Here is a 13,541-nt window from a genome sequence, read left to right as displayed (position 1 = left end):
CATAATTTTCATATGACATTCCTATCATAATGCAGACCATATAAATCTATTAAAATAAATTTTCTTTCTAGCTCGGATTTGTGGTCCCTAAACCACTGTTCTGATTTCACTAAAAATGGGTTGTTACATACATACATATTGTAACTCCTCAAAAAGATATGCTCATCTATATAGACATCAACCATACAAAGAATCATTATAGATAACATGTAAGAGATGGGTCTAGAGACTCGCTAGAGACCTACCTATACCTCGACCTGGAGTTCTGTTTTAACTGTTCTTCCCAATGCAGCAAAAACTACTTAAACGATAATTGAATTTCCATTAGAATCCCCATTTTTAGATAGTTTACTAATGTTTCAACTACATGTGACACCTACGTAGGGTCTTCCACTCACACCTGACTATTCTTACATCTTTTAACATCCTTACTCTTTAACATTCAAAACATATAGAGCTATAAAACTTACCAAAAAGTTGAATCATCCCCTGATTAAATGAAATCTTAGCTCTAGCTTAACAAAGAAAAAGAAAACATTTAGGTCAGAAAGAAAGACCAGAATGTCGAGCAAAAATAAAAACCATCTAGAATATCCCCCTCCCTTCACTTTATATACTCCCAGTCCCTCTGATTCCCTACCAAATCTAGGGTAGGTAAAATAATATCTGGTAAAAATCTATTTACTGTTTGACCAGTCATGGGAAGGGTCAAATCAATTCAATTGACTCCAAACTAATCCCATTACAAAAACCAACATAAACAGTTCTCATGCAAATCAAGCATACTATACCTTGGTAGTGACTTGCTTATGGCGTGGTTTTAAAGACAATTAAGTCTTTTATAGCTTCCTCATATAATTGGTAGGCTCTTCGTGCTCAACCAAAACTTTAGGGCGTAGTCTTCATTGGGTGTATTCTTTCTTCACTTGAAGACTCCTTCTAATTAAATCCTTATATACTGCTAATGGGTGGATACTTTAACGCTAATATGCGCCAATACTCTAATCCATTGGCAAGCCAACAAGGTGGCAAATTATGCTACCATGGTGCGCCAAATAGTTAACATGCATACCAAACTCGCCTTTTTGGATCCATCGTTTTTAATGTGTGACACATTGTATCTACAAATGGTATTCAGGTAGATCCGAATAAGATAGAAGCTATACTCGATTGGAAGTCACCAAAGAATGTGATAGAAGTAAAAAGTTTTCTCGATTTTTCCAGCTACTATAAAAGATTCATTAATGGGTTTTCTATGATTGTGTCACCCTTGACAAAGTTGCTGAAGAAAAATGTGAAATTTGAATGGACAGAAGGGTGTTAGAAAATCTTTGAAAGATTAAAAGTAGCATTGACAGAAGCTCCTGTGTTGATCCAACCAAAATCTAGTAAAGTATATGTGATTTATAGTGATGCTTCCTACAGTGGCTTAGGTTGTGTGCTAATGCAATGAGGAAAGGTAGCAGCATATGCTTCTAGACAGTTGAAGCCACATGAAAAGAACTACCCGACGCATGATCTTGAATTGGCTACGATGGTGTTTGCATTAAAGATATGGAGACATTATTTGTACGGAGAAAAATGCTACATCTACACAAACCATAAGAGTTTAAAGTATTTGCTAACCCTTGAGATAGAGAAGATGGATTAAATTTCTAAAGGACTATGATTGTATCATTGATTATCACCCTAGGAATATGAATGTAGTAGCAAACGCTTTAAGAAGAATATTGTTGCCAACCTTAAAAGCAATTAATACACATTTAGAGATGAAACAAAATGGTGAGTTATTAGTTGAGTTAAAAGTGAAACCAACTTTGTTGCATGAGATGAAATATGCTAAAAAAGAATATGGAGAATTATAGGTGATTAAGAAATAACTTGAGGAAGGAAAAATGGTGAATTTAAGATTGATAGTGAGGGGAATTTGAGATTTCATGGTCGGTTATGTGTACCTAGAAAAGAAGATTTAAGGCAAAGTATTTTGAATGAAGCACATCACAGTTCTTTTGCATTCCATCCGAGGAGAAATAAGATGTATCATGACTTCAAACCATTCTACTGGTGGAAAAGATGAAGAAGGACATAATTAAATGTCTTTAAATGTTTGACATGTCAACAAGTGAAGGCAGAGCATCAAGTTTGTCGAGATTGCTACGATCAATAATCATACTAGAGTGAAAGTGTGAAAGAATTACTATAGATTTTGTAATATGGCTGCCACTCTCACGGAGGAAGAAGGATGCCATTTGGGTAATTATGGATCGGTTGACGAAGTTTACCCGCTTTCTACCAGTACAAACTGATTTCTTTATGGATAAATATGCACAATTGTATATAGATGAAATAGTAAGGCTTTACAGAGTACCAGTATCCATTATTTTTTATCGGGACTCGAGATTTACGCCAAAGTTTTGGGAAAAACTACATGAAGCTTTAGGTACTCGACTGAATTCCAACACTACATATCACCCTCAAACTAATGGGCAATTAGAACGGGTAATCCAGATGTTGGAAGATATGTTGAGAAGTTACATTATTGACTTTGAAGGTAGTTGGGAAAGGGATTTACCATTGGTTGAATTTACCTATAATAATAGTTACCAGTCTAGTATTCAAATGCGTCGTATGAAGCGTTGTACGGAAGGAAATGTAGAACTCCTCTATGCTAGACAGAATTGGGAGAAAACAAATTAGTGGGTCTTGACTTGATAAAAGAGACAGAAGAGAAAGTGAAGTTGGTCAAAGACCGTTTAAAAGCAGCCTCAGATAGACAAAAGTCTTATGATGATCTCAAAAAGAAAGGTATTGAATACAATGTGGGTGATAAAGTATTTTTGAAAGTGTTGCCATGGAAAAAGGTTCACTGGTTTGGGAAGAAAGGGAAACTAAGTCCAAGATTCATTGGTCGTATGAGATTTTAGAACGAGTCAGTCTAGTATCTTATCGGTTAACTTTATCACTAGAGTTGGACAAAATTCACAATGTTTTTCATGTTTTGATGTTACAAAGATATCGATCTAACCTATCTCATGTGATTACATCTGAAGTAATAGAAATTTAGTCAGATTTGACTTATAAAGATGAACTAGTGAAGATCCTTGCTCTAGAGGTAAAAGAATTGAGGAAAAAATGGGTTCCATTGGTAAAAGTTTTATGGTAACATCATAATTCAAAAGAAGTAACATAGGAAAGAGAGGAAACGATAAGACAGCAATATCCACAGTTGTTTACGTTAAGACAAAAATTTATTTAAGGGGAAGAGAATTGTAACATCCGCGTTATGCCCCAGAGCTGGGTATAGTGAAGTATGGAGTTAGGATTTAGTTGGAAATTCTTGAAATAGAATAAATAGAAATTTTAAGTATTAAATTAAAAAGTATTTAAACCCAATTGGAAATTAGAAAAAAAAAGTTACCCTTTAGATAGGAAAATTTTAAATAGAAGTATTGACTAAATTGGAAGATTATAGAAATTGTTGTGGCCAAAGTAGGAAAAATAAAAGCTAGGAAGTACATAGTAGTGGTAGAAAGGAAGGAAGGACTAAGAAGAAATTTTATCAAAATTTAAGTATGAGTCATCCTAGGAATTATAAAGATGAAGAAGGATAAAATGGTAAATAGCCAAGTAGATATTTTTAGACATAATAATTAGGGGTCAAAGTATAAAGATGGGTGGCTAGAGGACTTATTAGAAATTTTACAATTTAATTAAAATGGTGAGATATTTTAGTATAATTGTGTAAAAATGTAAAGAAAATGATGAAAAGTCATCATCTTTTTTTACCTTACCAAACTGTCACCCACCCCTAAACTTCCATCAAACTTTTCTTTGATTCCCTTTAAGTCCTTCCTCCATTGTTGAACATTCCAAGTTTATTTCACCAAGATTCATTTATGTTTTCCAACCTAAATCAATAGTAAATCTTAGTGGTTACCTTAGTTTTATGAGAATAAGGTCAATATCTATTTAAGAAGAAAGGGAAAAGTTAGGGTTAAGATGTGATATCAAGAACTCAAGGTAAGAGATGATGAAATTTTCATGCCATAAATGTTTATATATATTAAGTAGCTTAGAGAAGGTTATTTGATTATGGTTTTTAACACAGAAAGATTATATGTTTCTTATGAAATTGTAGAAAAAGAAAAGAATGGAGAACATCAAATTGAAGGAAAAGGAAAATAGAAGGTTAAGGAGTGAGAACTGGAGAAAATGTATCATCTCACCATTTTGTTGTAAGTACTACAAGATTTTTATTTATTTTATTTAAATGCTTATGTTGTCATATGGAATTACTTAAGATAGAAATGTAAATTAAATATATATTTAATTATAGATATTAAATAAAGGGTTAAATTATGAAAAAATTATAGGTGAAGAATATGAAATGATATATTTGTTTGAATATTAAGCAATGACATTGTGAAAGAAGTATATGTGTGAAAAGGTGTGATATTTGTGATTTGTGATATGGGGACTAAATTATGGAAGATGGAAAAAATGTGAAATCTTTTCCGAAATACTTATGCAAAGTATATACAGATTTGAAATTTAGCTTTATTGCACAAGTAGACAAAGTTAGAACTATTAGGATATTAGTAGCATGTCATTAAGGATCCTCAGTGTGTTCTCTATTTTCTAACACGTTTGTGCTCTCTGTATTATCTCCTCGGTGCCCTCTGTTTATTTGTGCATATAATAGCACCTCTATACTTGATCCGTATATCCTGAATTGTTCTAAATAGTCTATTGTAGGAAAATGTGTGCAATGCAAGTAATATGAGTATTTAAAGTATTAAGGCAAGCATGAAAATTATTTAAGGTAAGTAAGTTAGTAGAAATAGATGTCTAATTATAATGATATTCATGTATGGAATTTTGATATAAATTTTTAACATTTTATACATATGTTATATTCATTTATTCTTGTAGTGCTTACTAAGCCTTCATTGGCTTAACACATTTATTTTCAATGCGTAGGTATAGTTAGATTTGACGAGCTTGATTTTGGTTCGTTAGTTGCTCATCACATCCTCAAGCTCGAGAAAGTAAATATTATGTTTTGGTGTAAAAATGGCATGTACATAGGTTTTTAAGTTAAGGGTCTTGAATATGTTAGGTCATGATGTAAACTTTGCAATTCTTGTAAGATTTAAATGAGATTTTAGTAAATTAATGTTGTATGGTAATACATAAGTGTTTGAGTGTCTTTTACACTGAAATTGGTGTTTTGGATTTGAATGAAACTGAAATTTGTTATGCAGGGGCTAAGGTGCAAAAGTTTAAAAAGTTGCAAAATTTCCTTCAACTTTGGATTGTATATCATACACACATTTTGCCAATAACAACTATGAATCATATGTCATATAACATGCCAATTCCAATTACATATTATAAACACACTTATTATTAGCCAATCTTATCATGTTATTACACAATACAACATTACACCAAACAAATCGTATACTCAACATAGTTAGCTTACAATCATTTGTATATTTCATGTCACACTGCATACAATCACCATACATTATAACTTTGTCATAACATACTTATACTTCAACTTTTGAAAAATTTATCATTCACATAACATTGAAGTAACATGCTCTACTCATGAAATTGCACAAAAACATCCATTCACTAGTTGAGCTTTAGAACTCACCTGTAACACCCCAAATCTAATAGGTCAAAAGTTTTGGTATATAATTGTAAATAGTTGTCTGGCGTAGGGTTAAAGGCCTAAATGATTGTTTTGGCATATATGTGTGGGTGTATAGTATCCGCCACATAAGAAAGTAAGAATTTAACTTCAAAATATTCTGATATATTAATAAGAAGTCCATGTTAAGAGATAAAGGGTAAGTATGGAATGAGTATTCGCCAAAGGTATAGTACGTCTGATTTGTCAAGAATATTGTGCTAGTTAGATTTTAAGTAACTTGGTTAGAAATCAGCGAAATAACTAAGCTGGGTAATTGTGATTTCAAGATATTTATTAATATTTCTCTTAGAAGGCAAGTTCCGAAACATATAACACTTGTTAAACTCCACTATGTTAAGTTATATATATGTGTGTGTGTAATGAGTTCTGAGAAGGTTCTTTCTTCTTTCTCTTCCTTAAGTGGTGTTTACTAAAACCCTCATTAAGTCTAAATGTATCCTACTTAAATGATCTAGAGACTATGGCTCTTTTATGATTGGTAGTTACTTTGTATCAAGGTAAGTGCTTTAGCTCTGTATGTTAAGTTCTGAATGAGTAAGTCTAAATGTGGTTTTCGAACAATAAGTTGTAAGTATAAGGCTTCTAAATGAGATTGTCAGCGATTGAATTGATAATTAATTTGTATGCACAAGAGTATTAATATTGAAATTATGTTTCTAAGCAGTGGTTGCTACTGGTTTATGATGGATATATTGATCTAGAGGTTTGAACTGCAATAGGTGAGTTATACGCTGACTCTTGCATGTATATTATTTGCATTGAAGTATGTCTACAGGAGATTAATCAAACTATGAACTCCAAAACCATGGTAAGTATAGTATAAATATGATATGTATGCGACTATATGAATGATTACCAAATAAAATATACAAGTATCTTATGTATAATCATGCATCCTAAAAAGTCATGCTTATAATGAACTAGAATTTGATTTTATTTTATTTTTTTCGTCAAGTAATTGATGCATGAGACACCTACATCTTTTGCATAATGCAATCCAATAAATACATAACAATTGAAATCTAATTCATGCAATAAGAGAAAAATAATAAAATTTGACAAGATCACTGACCTCAATGTAACCGCATTTGTCAATAGCCATCCTCATATTACCATACTTGCAATGTCATGTGAATATGTGGTAAACAAACATGCCTTCATTAATTTCTCAAAACTTACAAAAATGGAACCTTAAAATTGTTGGTGAGTGGGGATAAAAATAAACTTATAAGAAATTAACCAAGGCTTCAAGGCATGTATCAATGCCACTTTCTTTAAGGTTTTATTCGCCCCCACCTATATTATGGTGTGCAAAAAGAGTTACTAACAAATGGACCTCGAGGATACAATGAAATCCAATGACTGTCTACATTTAGTATTGATAGAAATAATCCACTGAGCATTGGGCAGAGCATAGAAAGGATATCAATTTATATAATAAATTATTGCATTATAGAACAATCTAGGAATATAAAAGATGGTAACAGAATAGAAATAAATTTTATTCTATGTTTTTGAATGTGTCATACAAATGAAAGTTCACTCCTATTTATAAGCAACCTCATGTCTGTTCATATGGGCATAATTACCCAAATGGATAGTTATATCTTTAGCATTAAACATAATTATTCAATAGATATCTACTTGAATAATTATGACTATTTGTTAATAATCAAGTGATATGACTTTTGAATTTAAGATACGTAACTCATCACTATAAATAGTGACAATTTTTGGTTAATAATCAAGTGACAACTTTTTGTTATTTATATAATTTTTCATTTACAACTATTGTAATACCCCGATTTAGGGCCTCGTCGAAACAGTGGTTTCGGGACCACAAATCCAAAGTGGGGAAAATTATTTTTATTATTATTATGAGGTTATAGTATGATTATATTAGTGCATGAAAAATCTGGTGAGTTAATTTTAGTACTTTCGAGCCCGATTGCGAAAAAGACTAAATTGCATAAAAGGAAAAAGTTTTATTTTAGTACCCCAAATGTGTTAAATAGCTAGAGAATTAAATTGGAGGTGCTTGGTCGGCCATTGAGTCAAAGGGGGGACAAAATTTTTAGGGTTGGTATGTTAGGTGACTTATTTGGACTAAAATAAAGAAAAAAATGATATAATCTTCTTCCCATTTCTTTCTCCATCGAAAATAATAGCAAAAGAGGAGTTTTTTAAGCTTTGAAATTTCAGCAACTTATCACCTCAACAAGTAAGTGATTTCCATGTCCTTGTTGATGATTTTTGCATTTTTGAGACTCTTGAAGCATGAGCTTTCAAATGAGGGGTCTATTTTACAAAAATGATTAAGAGTTTAGGGTTTTTCCATGAATGGATTTGTGATGATTTTTGAGTTTTTATGGAAGAATTTGGGTCTCAGAAGAGTTCTAAACAATTTTTGTGAAAGGTGTTAGCATGAAAACACCTAAAGGGACTATTTTGCATAAGTTGCAAAATAGGTGGTAAGTGTGTGAAGTAGTGAAATTTTGGGGTTGCTACAAGAGAAGAAAGGGTTAGATTAGGCCTAAGATAAGAGGAAATTCGATAAAAATAGAATTTCGAGCTTAAGGGTAAAATGGTCAAATTGCCAAATCTAAGGGCAAAATAGTCATTTTACAAGAAAATATGAATTTATGATTGCCTAATTATAATTAGTGATTAAATGAGTTTATTTTGTTATTATAGATCAAGATTTGCCAAATCTGAACCTAGACCGAGGGAAAGCCAAGTAAATCGACTAAACCGACTAGTCAAGTACATTTTGTAAACCAAGGTAAATTGTATGTAAATAATACAACTACATTGCTAGTAGATGTGTTTGAATTGATATAGCATGAATTGTTTGTTTGTGAATTGAGAATGCATATTGGTAATTGAGATGGTAGAGATCTCGTTGTAACCTTAAGAAGTAAACCGAATATTCATGCCATAACATTTGGGTACTTGTGTGAGCTAGTGTAAGACATGTCTGGGACATGCATCGGCCATATTATGAGAGCCAGTATAAGACCATGTCTGGGACATGGCATCGGCATAGAGACGAGTGCTAGTGTAAGACATGTCTGGGACATGCATCGGCTAAGCGATGTGTTAGTGTAAGACTACGTCTGGGACATGGCATCAACACGGATATGCAAGAGCTAGTATAAGACCATGTCTGGGACATGGCATCGACCTCGATGATGATAGCCAGTGTAAGACCATGTCGGGGACATGGCATTGGCAGTTACCGCATGTTGAAGGCATGATAAAATATCTGGTAAGGTTTCGAAAGGTTCAATGGTGAAAGTTATGAATGTGAGTTAATAAGAAAAGTATAACCATGTTATGAGTGATACAGGTACCTAACTGACAGGTATGAGAAATGAACTCAATGTAAAATATAAGAGTAGTGAGTTGGTATTGAGTAAGTCAAGCCTATGTTTATATTTGTACAAAGAGCTTGATGATCATAGTAAAATTGTTGTTGTATAATTATTTATCTGCAACTTACTAAGCTTTTATGCTTACTCCCTCTTTCCTTCCATTTTCTTTCAATGCTACCTAGCTAGTTTATATTTGTACTAAGAGCTTGATGATCATAGTAAAATTGTTGTTGTATAATTATTTATCTGCAACTTACTAAGCTTTTATGCTTACTCACTCTTTCCTTCCATTTTCTTTCAATGCTACCTAGCTAGCTAAAGGATCACCGGAAGTCAGAGATATCGATCACACTGTCAGCCAAAGCATTGGTATAGTTGGTTTTATTCTTTGAGCATGGCATGTATAGGGCTAGACTTTATTATTTTTTTGTCTTGAGAATTGGCCAAATAGGTTGGCTTGGGATAAATCCCACACTTGGTATTAAGCCTTGAATGATGGCTAATATTTATTTTGGTCATATGCAAATATGTTATTTCCATAGCTGAGTAATTTGTCTTGTGAAAGAATGTCCATTGTGGCTGATCTAGCCATATGGATTGTGTTGTTTTGGTATTTTCTTGCAGTTGTATGGAATTATGCTTATAGGGGTGGCAATGAGGCTTGGTAAATAACCTTATATTGCCCACACGGGTAGACACACGGGCGTGTGGTCCAGCCGTGTGTCCCCTGCACATAGAAATTTTAAGTTAGTATGCATGGTAATAAACACACGGGTAGAGACACGGCCGTGTGTCTCAGCCGTGTGGTGCACACGGCATAGCACACAGGTGTATGCCTTGACCGTGTGACATTTTGTGTGTGCTAATGTCAGAAACAGAATACTCAAGTTTTCTTACACGGGCTAAGACACGAGCGTGTCAATGTCGTGTGAGCAACACGGGCCAAGGACACGGGCATGTGCCCAGGCCGTGTGAAGTCTGCACTTGAATTATGAAAAAAAAATTGTGGAATTAAATTGGCCACACAGGCAATGGACCCAGGCGTGTCCCAAGCCACACGGGCGTGTGTAAGCACACGGCCTACCCACACGGGCGTGTGCCCTGTTTCAAAGTAAATTTTTCAAAGTGGGTTTAAAGACACGGAATGGTTCTGAATAGTTTTTAATGATAGATTTAGGGCTTGTAGGCCCATAATAAGGAGTCCAAAGTGGTTATTAAAAAGATTCTAATTTGGACCGAGTCTCGGTGACTTGAGGTTGTTCGAGTATATGAGAACCAGTTAAGTAATGCCTTGTACCCTACCCCGATGTGGGATACGGGTATGGAGTGTTACAACTATTGGAACACTATAAGTATTTTAAAAATGTTCCAACAAAATAAGTTATTGAAACTTTTTTTCCTTAATAGTGTCAATCGATTTGTTACTATAATATTGAAATTAATTAATTTAGTCTCCTAAATTTTAAATTTTTATTTTATGTTTTTAAATTAAAATCAACTTAATTAAATCATCCTGAATAATTGTCTATGAAACTCAAATTTCTTTTTATTATATGGTTTCTAGTCTTTCATTCTAAGCTAAAAGCAAAAGAAAAAATCCTTACAAGTTACAATTAATTAAATGTACCTTTCATGCGAAACAAACCTAGAACCTTTTTTTATCACTTCTTTACGCGAGCAAAGAATAAGCAAATAATTTAATTAATTGCAACATTTTTCTTTGCTTTTAACTTAATATGGAAGATCCGAGATTATATAATCAAAAAAAATTTAAATTTTATAGACAATTATTAAATATAAATTACTAATTTTATTTTATTAAAAACAATTTAAAAACTTAAAATAAAACTTAAAAAAATTAACTTAATTAATTTCAATATTACATTTCAAACACTCAAAACACTGACATGCAACTAAACGAGTATTGAGCAGTGATGATGTATGAGACATGGTAACAAGTATGTACAATGTAAATGGAACTTTTTTTAACATTAAAAAATAATTTCGACCCCAGAGGATGATGATAGCCATTAATAAAAATTGATAAGGTAATATATAATTTTATTATGTAGGAAATTTCAATTAGGGTTGTAATAATATTCTTTTCCCATTACCGTGATGGTTGGTGTGTCTCAAGAAATAATTCCTAGTAGTGGTAAATCCAAATCAAATGACTGATGAGACATAGGATAAGGGTTTGCCTTTTGTCTAAAACCTGTAGAGAGATTCTTTGTGTCACCACAAAACTTCACTTTTTGAAATAAAATTACTATAAGGGAATAATTAAGATGTGCCTCTTTCTCTTCTGACATGGCTTTAAATTGCAGTGAGTCTCAAAGCAGCGCAGGAAACATCAAGGTACATATGCAATTATTGATTTCGTTCCAAATGATTAGGTTAGAAGAGGAGAGGGTGGAGCGGAGACGAAGACCGTTGTGGAAGAGGGTGTTCTCAATGCTGAAAATGGAGTCGGAATTGAGTGAAGGTGGGAGCAGAAGCAGATACCATGCCAATGGATTCATAATTCATCCTCACAACTGGTAACCTATATATTTCTTTCACTTTCCATTACTACACTCCTAAGGTCACAACTATCTCTCTAACTTGTATAAAAAGATGATTAATTAATTCAAGATTGTATAATAATCATACAACTCAAACTTAACATGTTGTCCATTTCCTTCCTAATTATTTTGTTATTTAATACAGCTTTAAAATAATTTGCTCACACGTTAAGGTTTTTCTTTTTTTTAATTAAGGTGGTATAAAAGTAAATGGGTTGAAGTTCCGTAGAATTTCAGTTACTTCCTCTAATCTTTCTAATTTAATAAATATAATTAGAATCTATAATAAAATTTAAAATTCCAACCTATTTTACCCTTAAGTTCTACTATTGTATATTAATTGTAATATTCACATCTATATTATTATGGTGGCATGAGTCAATCGGACATCAATTCATTTAAAAAATTTATAAAAATATCCATTCATATTATATTATTTGATGATGCTTTAATCTTTTTATTTAAAAATATAAAAAAAATGCTTATAGGGGAATTTGGACCTATATAAATGCATAAAACCTTAATTTTACCACCTAACTAAAGCTTTATTTTAATTTTATTATGCAAACCTTATTACCTTCATTAATTGTATATATTAATAATGTTGTTGATTGAGATGGTGTTACAAATTATCTCAACACCAACTTAGGATTGATAACAATATTATGATAAATAATTGTATTCATTTAATATCTTGATATATCTGATCCATGTATAATATCATGAAAAATGGATACAAATTTTTTACTGCTACTTAGTATTGGCAATAGGTCCGAAAAAGTATCTAAAAATATCAAATTTAGATATTTGTACCTTGTCGAAGTAAGGAACCATGGCATATATGTTTGGAATAGATTCCGTTTTAATAGAGTTGAAAAGCACTATCTCAAGTTCTATACATCTACCTTTTCTCAATTCATTTCTTTAGACAAAGACTCCGTTTTTCTGCTTTTCGGATAGTAAATACTTCTCAAAACATGGAGTGTGCATCAAACCCATGCACATGATAGAGTTTCTAGTATTGTATAATTATTTTTAAATTTAAATAAAAAAATATTTAATATTATATAATTACATCATCTCTCTTGGTATCACTTATCAACGGGTCCTCAACTTAATTAGACAAATTTTAAAATAACTCGTTCTTTTTACAAGTTAAATTATATTATTATAAGGTATTTTTGTCATTTTTATTTTTATGAACTAATACAATTTTACATGTAACAATATATGAACCAAAAACCTTCAACTTTACCATTTCAATTAAATCACAAATTAGACTTTATATAAAATGTTAACCAATTAACTTAAACCACTTTTATAAAAAACCTATAAAAAATCAAAATTATTTTGAAAAACTAATATTAATTAAAAATAAATAAATGTATATTTTTATATAAATAAATTTCTTCTTTCACCTAAGTTGTGGGTGAGACATAAGTTAATATAGAGAATATTTATTAAGAATGTTATTATTTTTAATAAAGACACCAAAATTAAATATATCATAGGTTTTTAGTTTTTTTTTTCTTTAGAAAGCATAGGTTTTTAGTTGTTGTTTTTACAAGTATAATTTTTTAGTTTGAAAAAGAAAATGGGTTATTTCAAGACATCTAAAACTATTTTTGGGGAAAATTAAAATTTTCAGCTTATTAAAAAAAGTATTTTTTGAAAAACTTTTAGTTTAAGAGAATAATTTTTTCTCTCAAAAAATAATTTGTTTAGGAATTTTTTTATCTTTTGCTTCAGAAGCAATATTAAATAAGTTGGCGAATAAAACACTAACAACAAATTTGAGTCTTCAATTTGACCTTTAAATAATGCAGAATATTTATATTTTCTATATAATGGAAAATGGATTTAATTTAGATATTTAAATCC

At 31.5% G+C, this 13,541-nt stretch overlaps 1 protein-coding gene across 2 annotated transcripts in view; it reads left to right on the top strand.

The window, feature by feature from the left end:
- Positions 1-3,879: 3,879 nt before the first annotated feature.
- Positions 3,880-13,541, top strand: part of LOC107887159 (potassium channel SKOR) — a 29,452-nt gene continuing 19,790 nt past the window's right edge. The window contains exons 1-4 of one of the 2 annotated variants that reach the window (XM_041096480.1): positions 3,880-4,020; positions 4,139-4,235; positions 9,408-9,465; positions 11,424-11,636. In XM_041096480.1, the coding sequence (XP_040952414.1) occupies positions 11,461-11,636 (176 nt within the window). In that variant the 5' untranslated portion in view covers positions 3,880-4,020; positions 4,139-4,235; positions 9,408-9,465; positions 11,424-11,460. Of the gene's footprint in view, positions 4,021-4,138; positions 4,236-9,407; positions 9,466-11,367; positions 11,637-13,541 lie in introns of those variants that run through there. The other variant, XM_016811315.2, reaches the window with a different exon arrangement.

The sequence above is a fragment of the Gossypium hirsutum genome, chromosome A03 (assembly GCF_007990345.1).
Source record: "Gossypium hirsutum isolate 1008001.06 chromosome A03, Gossypium_hirsutum_v2.1, whole genome shotgun sequence".
In the NCBI taxonomy this organism is placed as follows: Eukaryota; Viridiplantae; Streptophyta; class Magnoliopsida; order Malvales; family Malvaceae; genus Gossypium; species Gossypium hirsutum.
The sequence above is the reverse complement of the archived record's forward strand: the minus strand, read 5'-3'. Positions and strand labels throughout refer to the sequence as shown.